Source organism: Bemisia tabaci, chromosome 8 (genome assembly GCF_918797505.1).
Source record: "Bemisia tabaci chromosome 8, PGI_BMITA_v3".
Lineage (NCBI taxonomy): Eukaryota > Metazoa > Arthropoda > Insecta > Hemiptera > Aleyrodidae > Bemisia > Bemisia tabaci.
The window spans coordinates 45,613,270-45,628,082 of record NC_092800.1 but is presented as its reverse complement, the minus strand read 5'-3'; the positions used below and the strand labels follow the sequence as shown (position 1 = coordinate 45,628,082).

At 40.7% G+C, this 14,813-nt stretch overlaps 1 protein-coding gene across 1 annotated transcript; it reads right to left on the bottom strand.

The window, feature by feature from the left end:
- Positions 1–269: 269 nt before the first annotated feature.
- Positions 270–14,462, bottom strand: LOC109040645 (gamma-glutamyl hydrolase). Its single transcript, XM_019056634.2, has 5 exons — positions 14,304–14,462; positions 12,697–12,917; positions 2,178–2,289; positions 1,353–1,582; positions 270–735 (listed from the first exon to the last, which is right to left on the bottom strand). Exons 2-5 carry the CDS (start codon positions 12,915–12,917, stop codon positions 333–335), a joined length of 966 nt encoding a protein of 321 aa, XP_018912179.2. The 5' UTR covers positions 14,304–14,462; the 3' UTR covers positions 270–332.
- Positions 14,463–14,813: the final 351 nt, after the last annotated feature.

The following is a 14,813-nucleotide window of genomic DNA, read 5'->3' as shown; positions in this document are numbered from 1 at the left end:
CCGTCATCTCGAGGATGTCGTACATACAAAGAATAGTTTCTTAATCTTTCTTCTCAATCATTCTTAATCTTTAATATTTAAAGTTCTTCCTTCGGTAAACTCTGGCTCGATTTTTAGTTTTTCTTATCTTTTGATATCATATCAGATCAGACTCTCAATGGCTCTTTTGGTTCTGTGATCACGCCAGCATTACATCCTGGACAACATGTATGTTGGTATTTTCTCGTACAAATTGGAATGAACTACTCGCAGGTCATTCTCGATGTGTAGGGTGTCAATAAATGTAATTTTACTTTTAAAAAAAGGAAATGAGATGGGACGGCTAAACCACATCATTTTACGTCCAAATACTTGGTATTGAACAAATACGTGTGCGTGAAATTAGAGTGCGTGGTCGGATAAAAAAGCTCGCTGTGAAAGGCCTCGAAGTTGTAAATGAGGGACTCTTGCTCCAAGTGAAGCTCCGAGAAGTAGTTGTCATTTTTCTTGGCTTCTCCGACGAGCCAGTCGTAAAAGTAGCGGGAGGCTGCGATTGCTCTTGGCGAACGCGGGAAATTCAAAACCCTGCCCCACTCGTAAATGTTCTTCTCTGGATGGAACAAAACAGCACCAATGGGGTGCTTCCTATGCTCGTACGCCGAAATAAAAGGCACTCCTTGGAGATCGTCCGTTGTCGCAAGAATTTTCCAATCTTTATCTAAAGCTGCACTGAAATCGTCCGGGTATATGCACCAACTGTGAAAAATAAAAATAACATTTTTTTTTTAATATTGCTACAATATCCTGTAACTGGAGGATCGCATTTCGAGTGTTGTTAATGATAAAATAAAGGAATAAAATGTTTACCACGCATTTTAAAAAATAAGAATGCACAGTCAATTTGTCATCTTTTAAAATGCGTTTTCTGGTAAATCTTTTGTTCCTTATTTTCTAAAATTTTCTCCTTGGGAAGAATATCCTAATATGCTTGTTGCAAACTTCAGCTACAGCAAAAAGAAGAGTTGTTTGTATTGAAAATAGTTCAAAAATCGAGATGAGCGGATCGGGAAAGTCACAAGCACACTCCTAACTTCACAGTCTGCTTGATAAAAATGCGTTTTTCAAAGGTTCCCGATCCGGAAACGATACTACGGCACAGCTGAACATTTCGTCAGAGGAGTCATCCCATTCAAGCCTTACGCACTAGGATGCTGCGCAATATTCAAAATGGCCGACGCCAACCCGCAAAAACACTCGTGACGATAAGAGATTTTAGCACGGTGATACATGTATGTAAAGGGTTTGATTCTAAATAGCCGTTTTAAACAAGGAATTTAGAGGTAACATATTGAATTCAGTAAAAAAACACGTACTTGTGGTTGTGTACGGTGATGTTGCTTCCTTCCAACGCACGCGCTATTTGTTTCGGGATGGATTTGAGGAGAGATCCTTTCCGAAAACCCGGTAAAAATTTCAAATTCATATTCGTGTGGATGATATCACACCTTTTTAAGAGGCTTTTGTCGTTATTGGCCAGATGTGCAATCAATTGGTACCCAAGACAAACGGCCAAAATCGGAAAATGTATCTTTTTCCCGTTCATCTGAAAAAAGAAAAACAATAACATAGGCGACAAAAATCCGCAAGTGTCAGCTCAAAATTACTGGAAGTTGATTTATCCGACTATGACCATTATAAAGGTGCTTAAAGATGTTTTAAACCGCATAACAGTACACAGGAAAAAAAATTAATTTTGCCGCTATTTTTTTATATTTTTTCTTGAATTAAGTATGCTGCTGCTTAATTTATGGGGCATATCTACTTAACCCAAGTATTTTTTTTGGTTTTGTTTCTGGAATAATTCAGCCTCTAGGCGGCAAATTAGAAAATGAGGTACTATGCTTGAGCTAAACAACTTTTTTTTAGTTTATCACACAGTTCAACGTTGGTAACCTTTAATCGTATCCATTGGGACCCAATTCGATTTTTCGCACTAAAAAATCTGTAATACTGAATAAATTTAGTGTACAATTGCAGCCATGACAGTTGTATAGTTGAGTACACCAATAATCGAAAAATCGACTGAACTTTAAAATTTTAAATTAATGAGATCACGGGTGTGCTCATATTTAGATCAGAATGTTTCTAAATTGAAGGATTCGTAGTTATAAATGTGAATTTAATAAAACAATGAATACCTCAAGTGCTATGTTGTACATGGTCTTTGTGGCCGCATAGAAGTTATCAGTTCCACTAAATTGAGCTCCCCCACCGGGAATTAAAATTCCATTCACGGATTGAGCTATTTTTCTGCAAATGAAAATTAGATCTCTTTCAATAAAGCCATAGGAATCAAATTACATGATGAGAAAAATCCCTATTTCATGTGCGAGTGTCAGACATAAATTGTCTAATAGTGTCTGATTTCCCCTTTATAAAAAATAATAATAATTATAATAAATTCTTGAAATCAACTTCTCAGCATTCTCAACTCATATCAGACCAATTCACAAAATTAAAACGTGTAAAATGATGTAAAATTGCGATGTTCCCAAACGGTCTCCATTTCAAGCATTACGATCAATGTAGCTTAACCTTGGTGATCGGGCGAACAACTCTGCACTAGACGTCAACTTTCAACCGCGCAGTAATGAGATCCTTTGTTCAGCAGCACGCAAGCGCCGCCGCCAATGACGAGTCAGCGCGCAATCGCAGTACCTGCCGCAGCCAATCACAAGTCACCGCGGCGCACGAGATTTGAACTTCGCCACAACAGAGCCCGCGCACTACAAATTTAGCGGCCAGCGGCAGCTTTTCCCGCCCAATCCACTCCTGCTTCGCCAACCGACCAATCACAAGCAAGTTGGTTTCCCGCATTCGCACACAAAGGAAATCTGCATATAAATATACCCGCAATTCGCAAATTAATTCACTCTGAATGCAGCAGTCGACCAAGAAGCACCTCACTCTCAAGCTCTCAACAAGGATCAAGTCAAATCAAGCCAAGCAAGCAGCTGAAGAAACATCCTAAGGAGCTCAGCAAGAAATTGGCGTTTTTTGGAATGGATCAAGACCGAAGTTCAGTTTCCCGTTATATTGGCACCAAGGTCAAGCATTAGCGGTCATCATTACACAGAACGAAGCAAATTCATCGTTTCAAGCATTCAAAATTATTCACATTCAAGTCATCTCTATTTCGGACTCATACAGTTTGTATACCACCTCCAATTTGGAGAAGCCAATTCTTCGGAATCTGGAATTAATAATAAGTGCAATAGCACACAGCTCTCAATATTCAAACCCTTCTGGTTTTCCTGCTCATTGCAGAAGCCGGTGTACTATACGCCTGGTAACCCTTCAGGTTTCCTATCCACGGATAGTAGCCGATTCACTCTGAGTCTGGTAAAAATAAAAACTCCAAGCAAGATCTCTTCCAGATCATTAAATCAATTTTGCAGTCACCTCAAATCTTTCTCTTCTCACTCTCATTTTCCGAGCCAAGGCAAATTGGGGGGTCGCTGCGGCTCTTCACTTGTCTCGCTTCAATACCTCATATCCTATTCCATCTTTTCTTTCTTTCCTATCATTTCTTCAATTGGTCCCTCGGTACAATTCACTTTCAACCTTTAGGTCTATTATTGTTTTTTCATCATTTTTTTGAACCGTCACTCTTCATTTTTTGGTCCCTCGGGCCGGATTCTAACTTGCATATTTACAGTCCTAAATTAATTCACAATGGTGAAACGACGCAATCTTCATTCTCCTGAGGTAAATGAAAGTGAAAAATTAGCAGACTCACTTCAGAAAAAACGAGATATAGTTTTTTCTAGGGTTAAGGCCATAGAAAAAACATTCAATGATGAGCTTTCAGATGAAAATTCTGAGCAATTTAAACCTTTGTTTGATCGATTGTCAGGGTTCCAGGATAAATTCGATCTAATTCAAGCAGAATTAATAGGTCTCAATTCTGATTTACCTATTAATTCCAAAATAGACATCGAACAGGCGCAGGTAGAATTTGACGAGACAATACTTGCAGCCGAAGTCCGTTTTCTTTCGCTCACTCCTAAAACATCGAAAATTGAGGTATCCAATAATCATAGTACTCATGTTAAAAGTCATTCATCCTCAAATGTTAGACTTCCAAAACTTGAATTACCTCAATTCACTGGAAAATTAGAGGATTGGAGAAGTTTTTATAATTTATTCATGGTCTCTGTCCATAATGTAAATGAGTTAGCGAAAGTTAAAAAGTTCCAGTACCTTCTCACGTCATTGAAGGGAGAGGCACTGGACTTGGTAAAAGGGTTAGACATCACCGACTCAAATTATGATGTGGCTTGGGAAATATTATGTCAGCGCTTTCAATGTGAAAGAAGGCATATTTTTCATCACTTCAACGGGTTGCTTGACTTGCCAGAAGTGAAGGATGTCCAGCAAATTCCTGCACTTCTGACAAAATACAGGGAGCACACCCAGGCATTGGAGGGCCTCGATCACAAACTGTCCGAGTACTCTTCAATGCTCACTGCAGTCATGGTACAAAAGTTAAATAATTACTTTCGAAAACGGTTTGATGATTTTCGAGGCACGGAAACGAAATATCCCACTATCGATAGCCTAGTGGATTTCCTCGAAAAAGAGTGCCTTCAATTAGATGGTTCGGCAGCCAAGTCAACTAAGCCGAAACACAATCAACCACCATCAAAGCAGACACTCACGGCCTCAGTTAAGCCGAAACAGAATTCGTCTCAACAAAAATGTCCATGTTGCACTCAAGACCATCCCATTTATTTTTGCGAGTCATTTTTAGCTAAATCAATCCCTGAACGCCGATCATTTGTCAAAGAGAAAAACCTGTGTTTCAACTGCATGAAATTCAATCACTCCAGTTCGGTTTGTAAGAACCAATACACCTGCAAAACATGTCATAAAAGGCATAATTCACTTCTACACTTAGAAGACACGTCAAATCAAGATTCATCAAAACCTCCCAAGACAGCAATGGTTTCCAACTCAAAACCAAAGGAATACGCATGCATTCTAGGAACTGCTCTAGTTCTAGTCAAAGATTCATTTGGTGGTTATCAACCTGTCAGAGGACTCATCGACAGTGCTGCTATGTCTACATTTATAACTAAGCGCTGTGCACACAAATTGGGTCTAAAAATCCACAAGGAAGCGCCTCCAATTTCAGGGTTAGGCAATCAAGCAGTCAATGATATTCATGGTACTGTAGAATGTGAGATCAAGTCTCGCATTGAATCGCAGCCAGTATTCACATCAACAGCAACAATAATGACCAAAATCACCACCGATCTGCCAAATATAAGTCTTCCCAACAGAATTAGCAAACCTCTCAGGACATTGACTTTGGCAGATCCAGAGTGGATGAAACCAGGCCCAGTAGATTTACTTATTGGAGCCGACCTGTACCCTCACATTTATGATGGCAGAAAAATCATTCTCGATGAAAATTGGCCAATAGCGCTAAGCAGCATTTATGGATGGGTTATGACGGGCAAATTTAGCGCCCCGCATGACGCAACACGCATAGCAGCCGTGACAACTTCAGAATCAGCACCAATCACTGCTTTGCTGTCCATCAATTCAGAACCAATTGAAACTTGCCTTCGACGACATTGGGAGATAGAGGAACCCCCGTCAAGGCCAGTCAAAAGTCCAAATGACCTCTTAGCTGAGGAACTTTTCGAGACAAAACACGCAAGAGATGAAATAATCGAATGCGCCGGTGAATGCAACATGGAGCTGAAAAAGTGGTCAAGCAATGACCCAGAAATATTGATGGACTTGCCGGAGTCCAATCTCAAAACTCCTGTAGAATTTTCAGATGCAGACAGTTCCGAATCGCTTCTCGGATTACAATGGCAGCCAAGCAGCGATATATTCTCATTCAAGGTTGAGAAAATCACACCGGTGTACACAAAAAGAGGTATCGCCTCAGTTGTCGCCCAAATCTTTGATCCACTTGGCCTGATATCACCAATTATGCTAAAAGGCAAGCAATTTCTTCAACAACTGTGGTTATTAGGCATAGATTGGGACGAGGCGGTGCCCCTCGAGCTTCAAGCACAGTGGAAAAAGTACAACGAAGAACTCATCAAAATTTCCGAAATCCGTATTCCGCGTCATGTGTCTCTGATCAATGGAGTAAAATTTGATCTTGTCGGTTTCAGCGACGCCAGTAAATTAGGATACAGCGACAATGTGTATCTGAGGGTCGAAAGCAGCTCCGGTGAGGTCAAAACCAGCCTTTTAATGGCGAAAACTAAGGTGGCACCGCTCAAACCGATGAGCATCCCCAGGCTGGAGTTGCAGGGGGCGGCGCTATTAACAGAGCTACTAGATGCTGCTCACTACATATGTTCAATGGCTCATCCAATCAGGAAGGTATTCGCCTATTCAGACTCCACAGTCGTCTCATCATGGCTCCAAACTCCTCCCTACCGGCTCAAAGTATTCGTCGCCAATCGAGTTACTCGAATTTTAGAAGTATTAACACCTCAACATTGGGGGCATGTCAAGTCTGAAGATAATCCAAGCGATCTGGCCAGCCGAGGCTGCATGCCAGACAGATTGGCCGACAACAGTTTATGGTGGCATAGACCAAAATGGTTGCAAGAGCCAGAAGAAAAATGGCCGAAATTGAGTCCATTTGACCCAGAAAGCAAAGCAGAAATAATCGACAAATTACCGGACATCGTCACGCTGGTACAAAATAAACAAGAATCATGGGAGGAAACTTTCTTAAAATCTTTTTCAGGATTTGTTCCTCTGCTCAGAACCACCGCATGGATGTTGAGATTTAGCCATAATGCCCGGCATCCTACCAAGAAAAGAACTGGACAGATTTCCAGCGCGGAGCTACAAGAGGCCCGGCACTGGTGGATAAAAATTGTTCAAGGCAAAGAATTTAAAACAGAGATCAGAACACTGAGCGAGAAAAAAGAAAGCCCGGCCTCCTTATGCAAACTTCGTCCTTTTTTAGATGAACAGGGATTATTGCGAGTCGGTGGTAGACTCAGGCACTCAGACATGAGCTACGACTTCAAATTTCCCATTTTATTGCCTAAAAATCATCATTTCACTCGACTGGTAATCGACTATTATCATGATATGACACTTCACGGCGGTCCCAGCTCAACTTTAGCAGCAATCAATCAGCGATTTTGGATAATTAATGGGCGTGCTGTAGTCAGATCTAAACTTCAAAAGTGCATCCAGTGCTTTAAAGTCAGACCAAAATTCACACAGCCACTTATGGGCGATTTACCAAAATGGAGGGTTCAGGCAGCATATCCGTTTCTCAATACAGCGTGTGACTACGGCGGACCATTCCAAGTCAAAGAAAACAAACTCAGAAATGCAAGGCGAACGAAGGGGTATCTAGCCCTATTTATTTGTATGGCTACTAAAGCGGTACACCTGGAATTTGTAAGCGAATTGACTACAAAGGCCTTTGAAGGCGCATTAGCTCGATTTGTCTCTCGCAGAGGATTATGCAAAAATATGTTCTCTGATAACGGCACCAACTTCGTAGGAATGAATAACTCTTTAAAAGAGCTATATGCATTCTTAAAAACTAATGAAACAAGCATTGCTGAAAATCTAAGCAAAAAAGAAATCAATTGGCATATTCAACCCGCTTCCGCACCAAATTTTGGTGGACTAAATGAAGCAGGGATAAAATCCGCAAAACATCATCTCAAAAGAATCATGGGTACTCAAATTTTCACCTTCGAGGAAATGACTACACTCGTGACTCGAGTGGAGGCAATAATGAACTCTAGGCCGCTCTGCCCGCTATCAACAGATCCCTCATATATGGACGCCTTGACCCCAGGTCATTTTCTTGTTGGTCGCCCACTCAACGCCTTACCCGAAGAAAATCTAACAGAAATCCCTTCTAATCGTGTGGATAGATGGGGCTTGATAAACAAAGCCAGTCAACATTTTTGGCAAACATGGAAAAATGAGTACATCAACTGCTTGAGGCAGCGATCAAAATGGACTCAAGAAACTGATCCAATAAAAATTGATGATCTCGTCATTATTCAAGACAATAATTTACCTCCTCAGCAATGGAGATTAGGACGAATCACCAAGTGCTTTCCGGGCCCTGATGACGTCACACGCGTCGTCGATGTCAAGACCACCACGGGGACTTTACGGCGCCCGGTTTCCAAGCTTTGCCGCCTCCCCATAAGTTCAGACAAGAACCAAATATGAGCTTCTAAACTAACACATTTTTTGAAACACTTCTCTGTTGAACGTGCGCTCGTTCAACGGGGGGAGTATGTCTGATTTCCCCTTTATAAAAAATAATAATAATTATAATAAATTCTTGAAATCAACTTCTCAGCATTCTCAACTCATATCAGACCAATTCACAAAATTAAAACGTGTAAAATGATGTAAAATTGCGATGTTCCCAAACGGTCTCCATTTCAAGCATTACGATCAATGTAGCTTAACCTTGGTGATCGGGCGAACAACTCTGCACTAGACGTCAACTTTCAACCGCGCAGTAATGAGATCCTTTGTTCAGCAGCACGCAAGCGCCGCCGCCAATGACGAGTCAGCGCGCAATCGCAGTACCTGCCGCAGCCAATCACAAGTCACCGCGGCGCACGAGATTTGAACTTCGCCACAACAGAGCCCGCGCACTACAAATTTAGCGGCCAGCGGCAGCTTTTCCCGCCCAATCCACTCCTGCTTCGCCAACCGACCAATCACAAGCAAGTTGGTTTCCCGCATTCGCACACAAAGGAAATCTGCATATAAATATACCCGCAATTCGCAAATTAATTCACTCTGAATGCAGCAGTCGACCAAGAAGCACCTCACTCTCAAGCTCTCAACAAGGATCAAGTCAAATCAAGCCAAGCAAGCAGCTGAAGAAACATCCTAAGGAGCTCAGCAAGAAATTGGCGTTTTTTGGAATGGATCAAGACCGAAGTTCAGTTTCCCGTTATATTGGCACCAAGGTCAAGCATTAGCGGTCATCATTACACAGAACGAAGCAAATTCATCGTTTCAAGCATTCAAAATTATTCACATTCAAGTCATCTCTATTTCGGACTCATACAGTTTGTATACCACCTCCAATTTGGAGAAGCCAATTCTTCGGAATCTGGAATTAATAATACGTGCAATAGCACACAGCTCTCAATATTCAAACCCTTCTGGTTTTCCTGCTCATTGCAGAAGCCGGTGTACTATACGCCTGGTAACCCTTCAGGTTTCCTATCCACGGATAGTAGCCGATTCACTCTGAGTCTGGTAAAAATAAGAACTCCAAGCAAGATCTCTTCCAGATCATTAAATCAATTTTGCAGTCACCTCAAATCTTTCTCTTCTCACTCTCATTTTCCGAGCCAAGGCAAATTGGGGGGTCGCTGCGGCTCTTCACTTGTCTCGCTTCAATACCTCATATCCTATTCCATCTTTTCTTTCTTTCCTATCATTTCTTCAATTGGTCCCTCGGTACAATTCACTTTCAACCTTTAGGTCTATTATTGTTTTTTCATCATTTTTTTGAACCGTCACTCTTCAAATAGGTATAACATAATTATAGTTCCGGTAAAAAAAGCGTACATGGCCGATCTTGGCGCTGAGCAAATATAATCATTTTTCTATATTTTTTTAAAGAAACCAGACGACAATTTTTTTTAAAAAATGTTCTCAAATTTTTCTTCACTCAACTGAAGATATCTACTGTGGATAATTGTCCCTCCATACGACATATTTTCATAAAAGATCTCGAAAAAGTATGACGAAGATGCGCATTGTGTAATTAAGCATTCATCGACTCAAGCTTTTAAAATCAGCTATGTGCTACACTACATGAGCTTTATTTAGTTCACGCAACATTTCTTGATTTTTCTCGATTTTGGTCAAGCTTCATTGTTCGTCATAAGCGTCAAATCTTAGGTGGTCAATGGCGAAGAATCCTTTGCGTGTATCTCCAAGCGTCCCCTTGAACAAAGCCTTCCTGAACCAAGAAACGGGTGTTTATCAGCGTTTGCAAAAGTTCAAGAAACTCTCAAATTTTGCTGCTAGCGCCAACAAGCAGACTCGCAGATTGCTTTTTCAACTAAAGAATCGGACTCAGCGGCGAATTTCCAAGGGAAGTAGCTTTGTTTCAGCCTGATTGGAGAACGTTCGATTTTGACCCCAAAATTTACTCCATGGTACCGGGTACTCCTGTGGATTTTTCTTGATTTTGGTTGAGAAAACAATTTTGAGATAGGTGTCGAATCCTACGTAGTTCAAGACGTAGAATCGATTGCGCATAGTTCTGTTGCTCGGCGAGGTTTCCTGAGCGAGAAACATACGGAAACAAGCGTTTTTGATCGTTTTGCAAAAGTTTGCCCACCGCGCGTTTTTCGCCGGTCGCGCGAGCCAGCAGGCTTTTCCGACCAGAAAATCGGACTCAAGAGGTCATTTCCATGGGGACTGAGTTGGTTTCAGCCCGATGAGAGAACATTCCTTTTTACGCCGAAATTTTTTTCCAAAATACTCCCCGTGGATTTTCCTCGATTTTAGAGCCTAACGCAGAGCGCAGCCGCGCGGCGTGCTGACAGCGCGGAGCGAGCACTGGCGCCTACAAACCTAACGCGATACTTCACGCATTGCGCAATGCTTGAAGTATCCCGTTAGGTTTGTAGGCTCTGGCCGGCCGCCCACCGAATCGCAGCGCAGCGTGCCACGGCGCCTCAAGCAACTATTTCACCTCGGAGGTGTTGCACAGTATCATTCGAAATTGAAGGCGCTCCATAATATTAACAATGACAGGCACCCTTTAAGAGTACAGAGCTTCCCTCTCAAAATAAATGAAGGTACTAGGGCATAATAAGAGAGTGATAGTCCAAAACCTCACAAAGTCCTAGCATCCGTATTTAATAAAGTTTAGCATAATTTTTGAATTTCATTAGAGAAAAAAGTGACTCGATTTAGGCAGGAACGTTCTTGAGTATGCTGTCAAGAACATTTTATTTTGAATCAAGAATAAAATCGCTGAATGAACGCGGGTTTTTGCTTGATTTTCGTGGCTTTCCTTTATGTATAAGCATATTTTTCTTTAAACAAGCATTATTTTTTTTATCGATTCAAAAGTAAATCTTCTCGGCAGTGAATTAGAGCATATGCCTGCTTGAATCAAGTCACTTTTTCCTCTGATGATGTTCTAAAATCATCCCGAACGTTATTGAATACGAGTACAGACACAAGGACTTAGTAAGTTTTTCGACTACCACTCTCTTTATGTCGTCGTCTCTCAATTTAAATTGCGAGGGAACTTCGTACTTTTGAAAGATGCCATCAATCATGATACGTTGGGATGCCTTCAATCTCGAATGCAACACATAGTAGTAAGTAGTAACTCGAAGCGCCGCACAGTGGATCGAGTCGATAGGTTAGGTCGGACATGAAATTTTGGAATGAGACTGCAAATTTTGACATTTATTTCGTCACCTTTCAAATTGCAAAGGGTATTTTAGGAAGAAAATTTTACGAGGAAACCAATATAACCACTTTCAGAACCTCAAAGTTTTGTATAAACGGAGTTATAAGCGTTTGAAGTTTCCAAATTTTGTCCGACCTCTCTGATTGGCTCGATCCATTGTGCGCCGCGGCACGACGACGCCGTCGCGAGGATATCGCACACGGCAAATCAAAGGTTTATCCGGTTCAGGTATAACAAGATTGGATTTTCTTGAAAGATTAAGCCCTGTTGCACCAAAGAGGTGTAGAGAGTTTTAGCGAATTTTCCCTCGAGGAATTGACGCTCCCCCATTTTCACCAAAAATCTCAATTATAAATTTTTCTTCGTTGGACCAAAATAAAAAAAAAAAATAATACGCAAACCCTTATTCTTCCGAGACATTTTACATTTCCTTCCAAAAACGTCGTGAGCAACTGACGTTTGTATTTACATGTGGGCCCATTAACTTTGGGTCTGAATCGGTAAGAGGACCAGAGCTCCCCTGCAGAAAAAACGCGAGGACGTAAATTACTAGAGAAATCAGTTGCTCGGACAAAAAAGTCGTTGACAAAATGTCCTATAACCCAAATTGGCAGTATGAAGCACACTTCGAAGGACACTTTGACGCATGGCTAGAGTTTGACCCTAAAATTCTAGGCCATGTGACCCCTGCCGATTGTTTTCGATTTTGGACCGGGAATGAAATTTCGAGATTGTTGTCGAATCCTACGTAGTTCGAGGCGTAGAATCGATTGGGCTTGGTTCTCAGGCTCGGTGAGCCTTCCCGGTTCGAGATTTTTGACTATTGTTTGATTCGCGATTATTTGTCGGTCACGCGAAACAGTGGAGAAGTTTCAGTTTCGACCCCACAAGTTTAGTCTTCTGAACGGTTTGTGTCGATTTAGTATACAAATTTGTAGATATCGACGAAATCCTCTTGATTTAAACTACCCCAAAAATGACGAAACACGGAAATTGGTCTGCATTTTGAAATTTGGAACTATAAATTCTGGCTCTTCTGGAAAACACTTATGTTCATAGGGAAACTAATGGCACATACGTTGTTTTTAAACCGGGCTAGACTTTATAGTTCCAAATTGCAAAATGTAGTCCAATTGTCAATTGAGCACCACGTGAAATTGCAAAATGTAGTCCAATTGTCAATTGAGCACCACGTGAAAGGTGTTGGACCTAGAAATGGATCTGGTTACCTGTAGTAGCTTTCACTCTGACCGGTAAAAACGGGGACAACTCTGGCGCCGGCTCCTTCGACCGCTTTGACATAGGAGGCAGCTATGTATACGTCATAGCCTGGATACGACGCTTCCAGACTTTTCTCCAGTTCCATCGTCATTATTCCGATGATTGGTCGATCGGTGACACCAGTCACCATCCTAAACGTGACAGCCAAAAGAACGGAGCACCACAGCATCTACAGTAACAGCAAGTCAATATAGCTCTCGGTACACGATCATATTCCGAACCAATTCCGATCCAAGTAGACCAGTTGATGACTGATGTTCACCATTCAGCGGTTCAATTTAATCAAAACTGGACGGGCCGTCAAATCTTGATCAGAATGGAGTGCCACTATTCATCATTTCTTGCCACATGTGACATTTCTGACGGGTTTTCATTTGAAAATTAGGCGAAGTAACGATTTCAAGACTGATGACTCCCGACACTTTGATGGTAAATGGTCCGGGAATTTGATCGTGTATCGAGGCCTTACGATTACACCGAAAAAAAAAGGATGCTAATTTAACATTTTGAATGTAAAAAAGTGTGCGACAACTCACAAAACGCTGAATGAGCCGTTTCAGCAGTTACTTCAGCAATGTCGAGGTGTAAAAATAACTGCTGCTCAGCGTTTTTTGAGTTGTCACACACTTTTTTAAATCCAAAATGTTAATTCAGTATCATTTTTTTCAGTGTAGCGAACTAACAAATGAAGAACAGGTGAGTTCTGTATCCTCGATTAAACTTGGACTTGTTTCGAGCGTATTTATCATGAGGAAGATTAAAGCCATTTTAACAATAAGGTCTCCAATCAATACAAAATATGAACTTGGTTAGTGACAAAGTTATTGATCAGCAGCTATATAGTAACTTGATAGAGAGAGCAACAGTGGGAAAACAAGGGGGGAAAACGGGAAACAAGGCGAAAATACACAATTCATAAAAACTGATTTTTATCGATAGTGTTTTTTAGCCTTGTTTCCCGTTTTTTCTCCTTGCTTTTCCACTGTTATCATTGTCTCGGGTTGCTCATAACAATTTGTATCTATGATACAGAGGGTATGGACAAGACGCTTCTCCACTTTACATGGTAAGAATAGGCTTTAAGACCCAAAAATGGCGACGGTATATTTTGGTTTTTGATGATGGGAGGGGAGTCATTTGCCAATTGCTGACGGAAATCAAAATTCGCACTCGCTGGCAATTTCACAGTATCCAAGATAATTTCTCTCGAAAATAGGACACGATCGGCCGTAAAACTACGTTAACATATCGTAATAGTGCAGTTTGGTAAAGTTTTCGGTGTTGTATGCAAAACTACATCTAAAGTAATTTTGTATTTGCATATGCTTTCAGCGTCCGCCAGTTTTATTCGTCGAAATAAAATCTTGTCATCAATGACACATTTAATATTCTTTGAATTCATTAAAAAAAAGTCTGCCATTCAAAAATTTAAAATAAGGTAAAAAGTCTATTTTTTCATTTTTAAAAAAAAAAAAAAAATAAAAAAAATAACATTTGAAAAATTTTCTACTGCTACAATGAATGGATTGTGCTATTTAATTGGGAGCAAACTTACCTTTCAAAACTAAGAAAATCTCAAATTATCACCGAGTAGGGATCCGCTTTATAGAGTGAGCAATCACCAATTACTACATAGTCTTTCTGTCATCCTGTCCGTAATCGTCTGAACCACTTTCTACTGAAATATTCAAATTCTTGCATCATAATGAGACGTGTAGCTGAAAAAGACTTATGTCCTCCGGTTCAGAAGCAAGCATTACGCCAATCTTCCCTGAATCCATTAACAATGAAAATATGGCTTAAATGTCATTGAGATATTAATGCCAGTCTGAAGTATTCGCTAATATTTTAATACCATCTGTAAAAAGGTGCCATAAATTTTAAACGAGACACTTTGTCACGTCGTCTCCTGGACGTGGTAACGTGACTACATTTCAATATTGCCAAAGTTTTGAAAATTTCATTTTTACCTGGAGAAACTTGGATATTTTTAAAAGAAAATTTCACTGATTTTTCTCATGATCTCATGCAAAAATCAGACGAAATTTGGACAAAACTGGCAAAC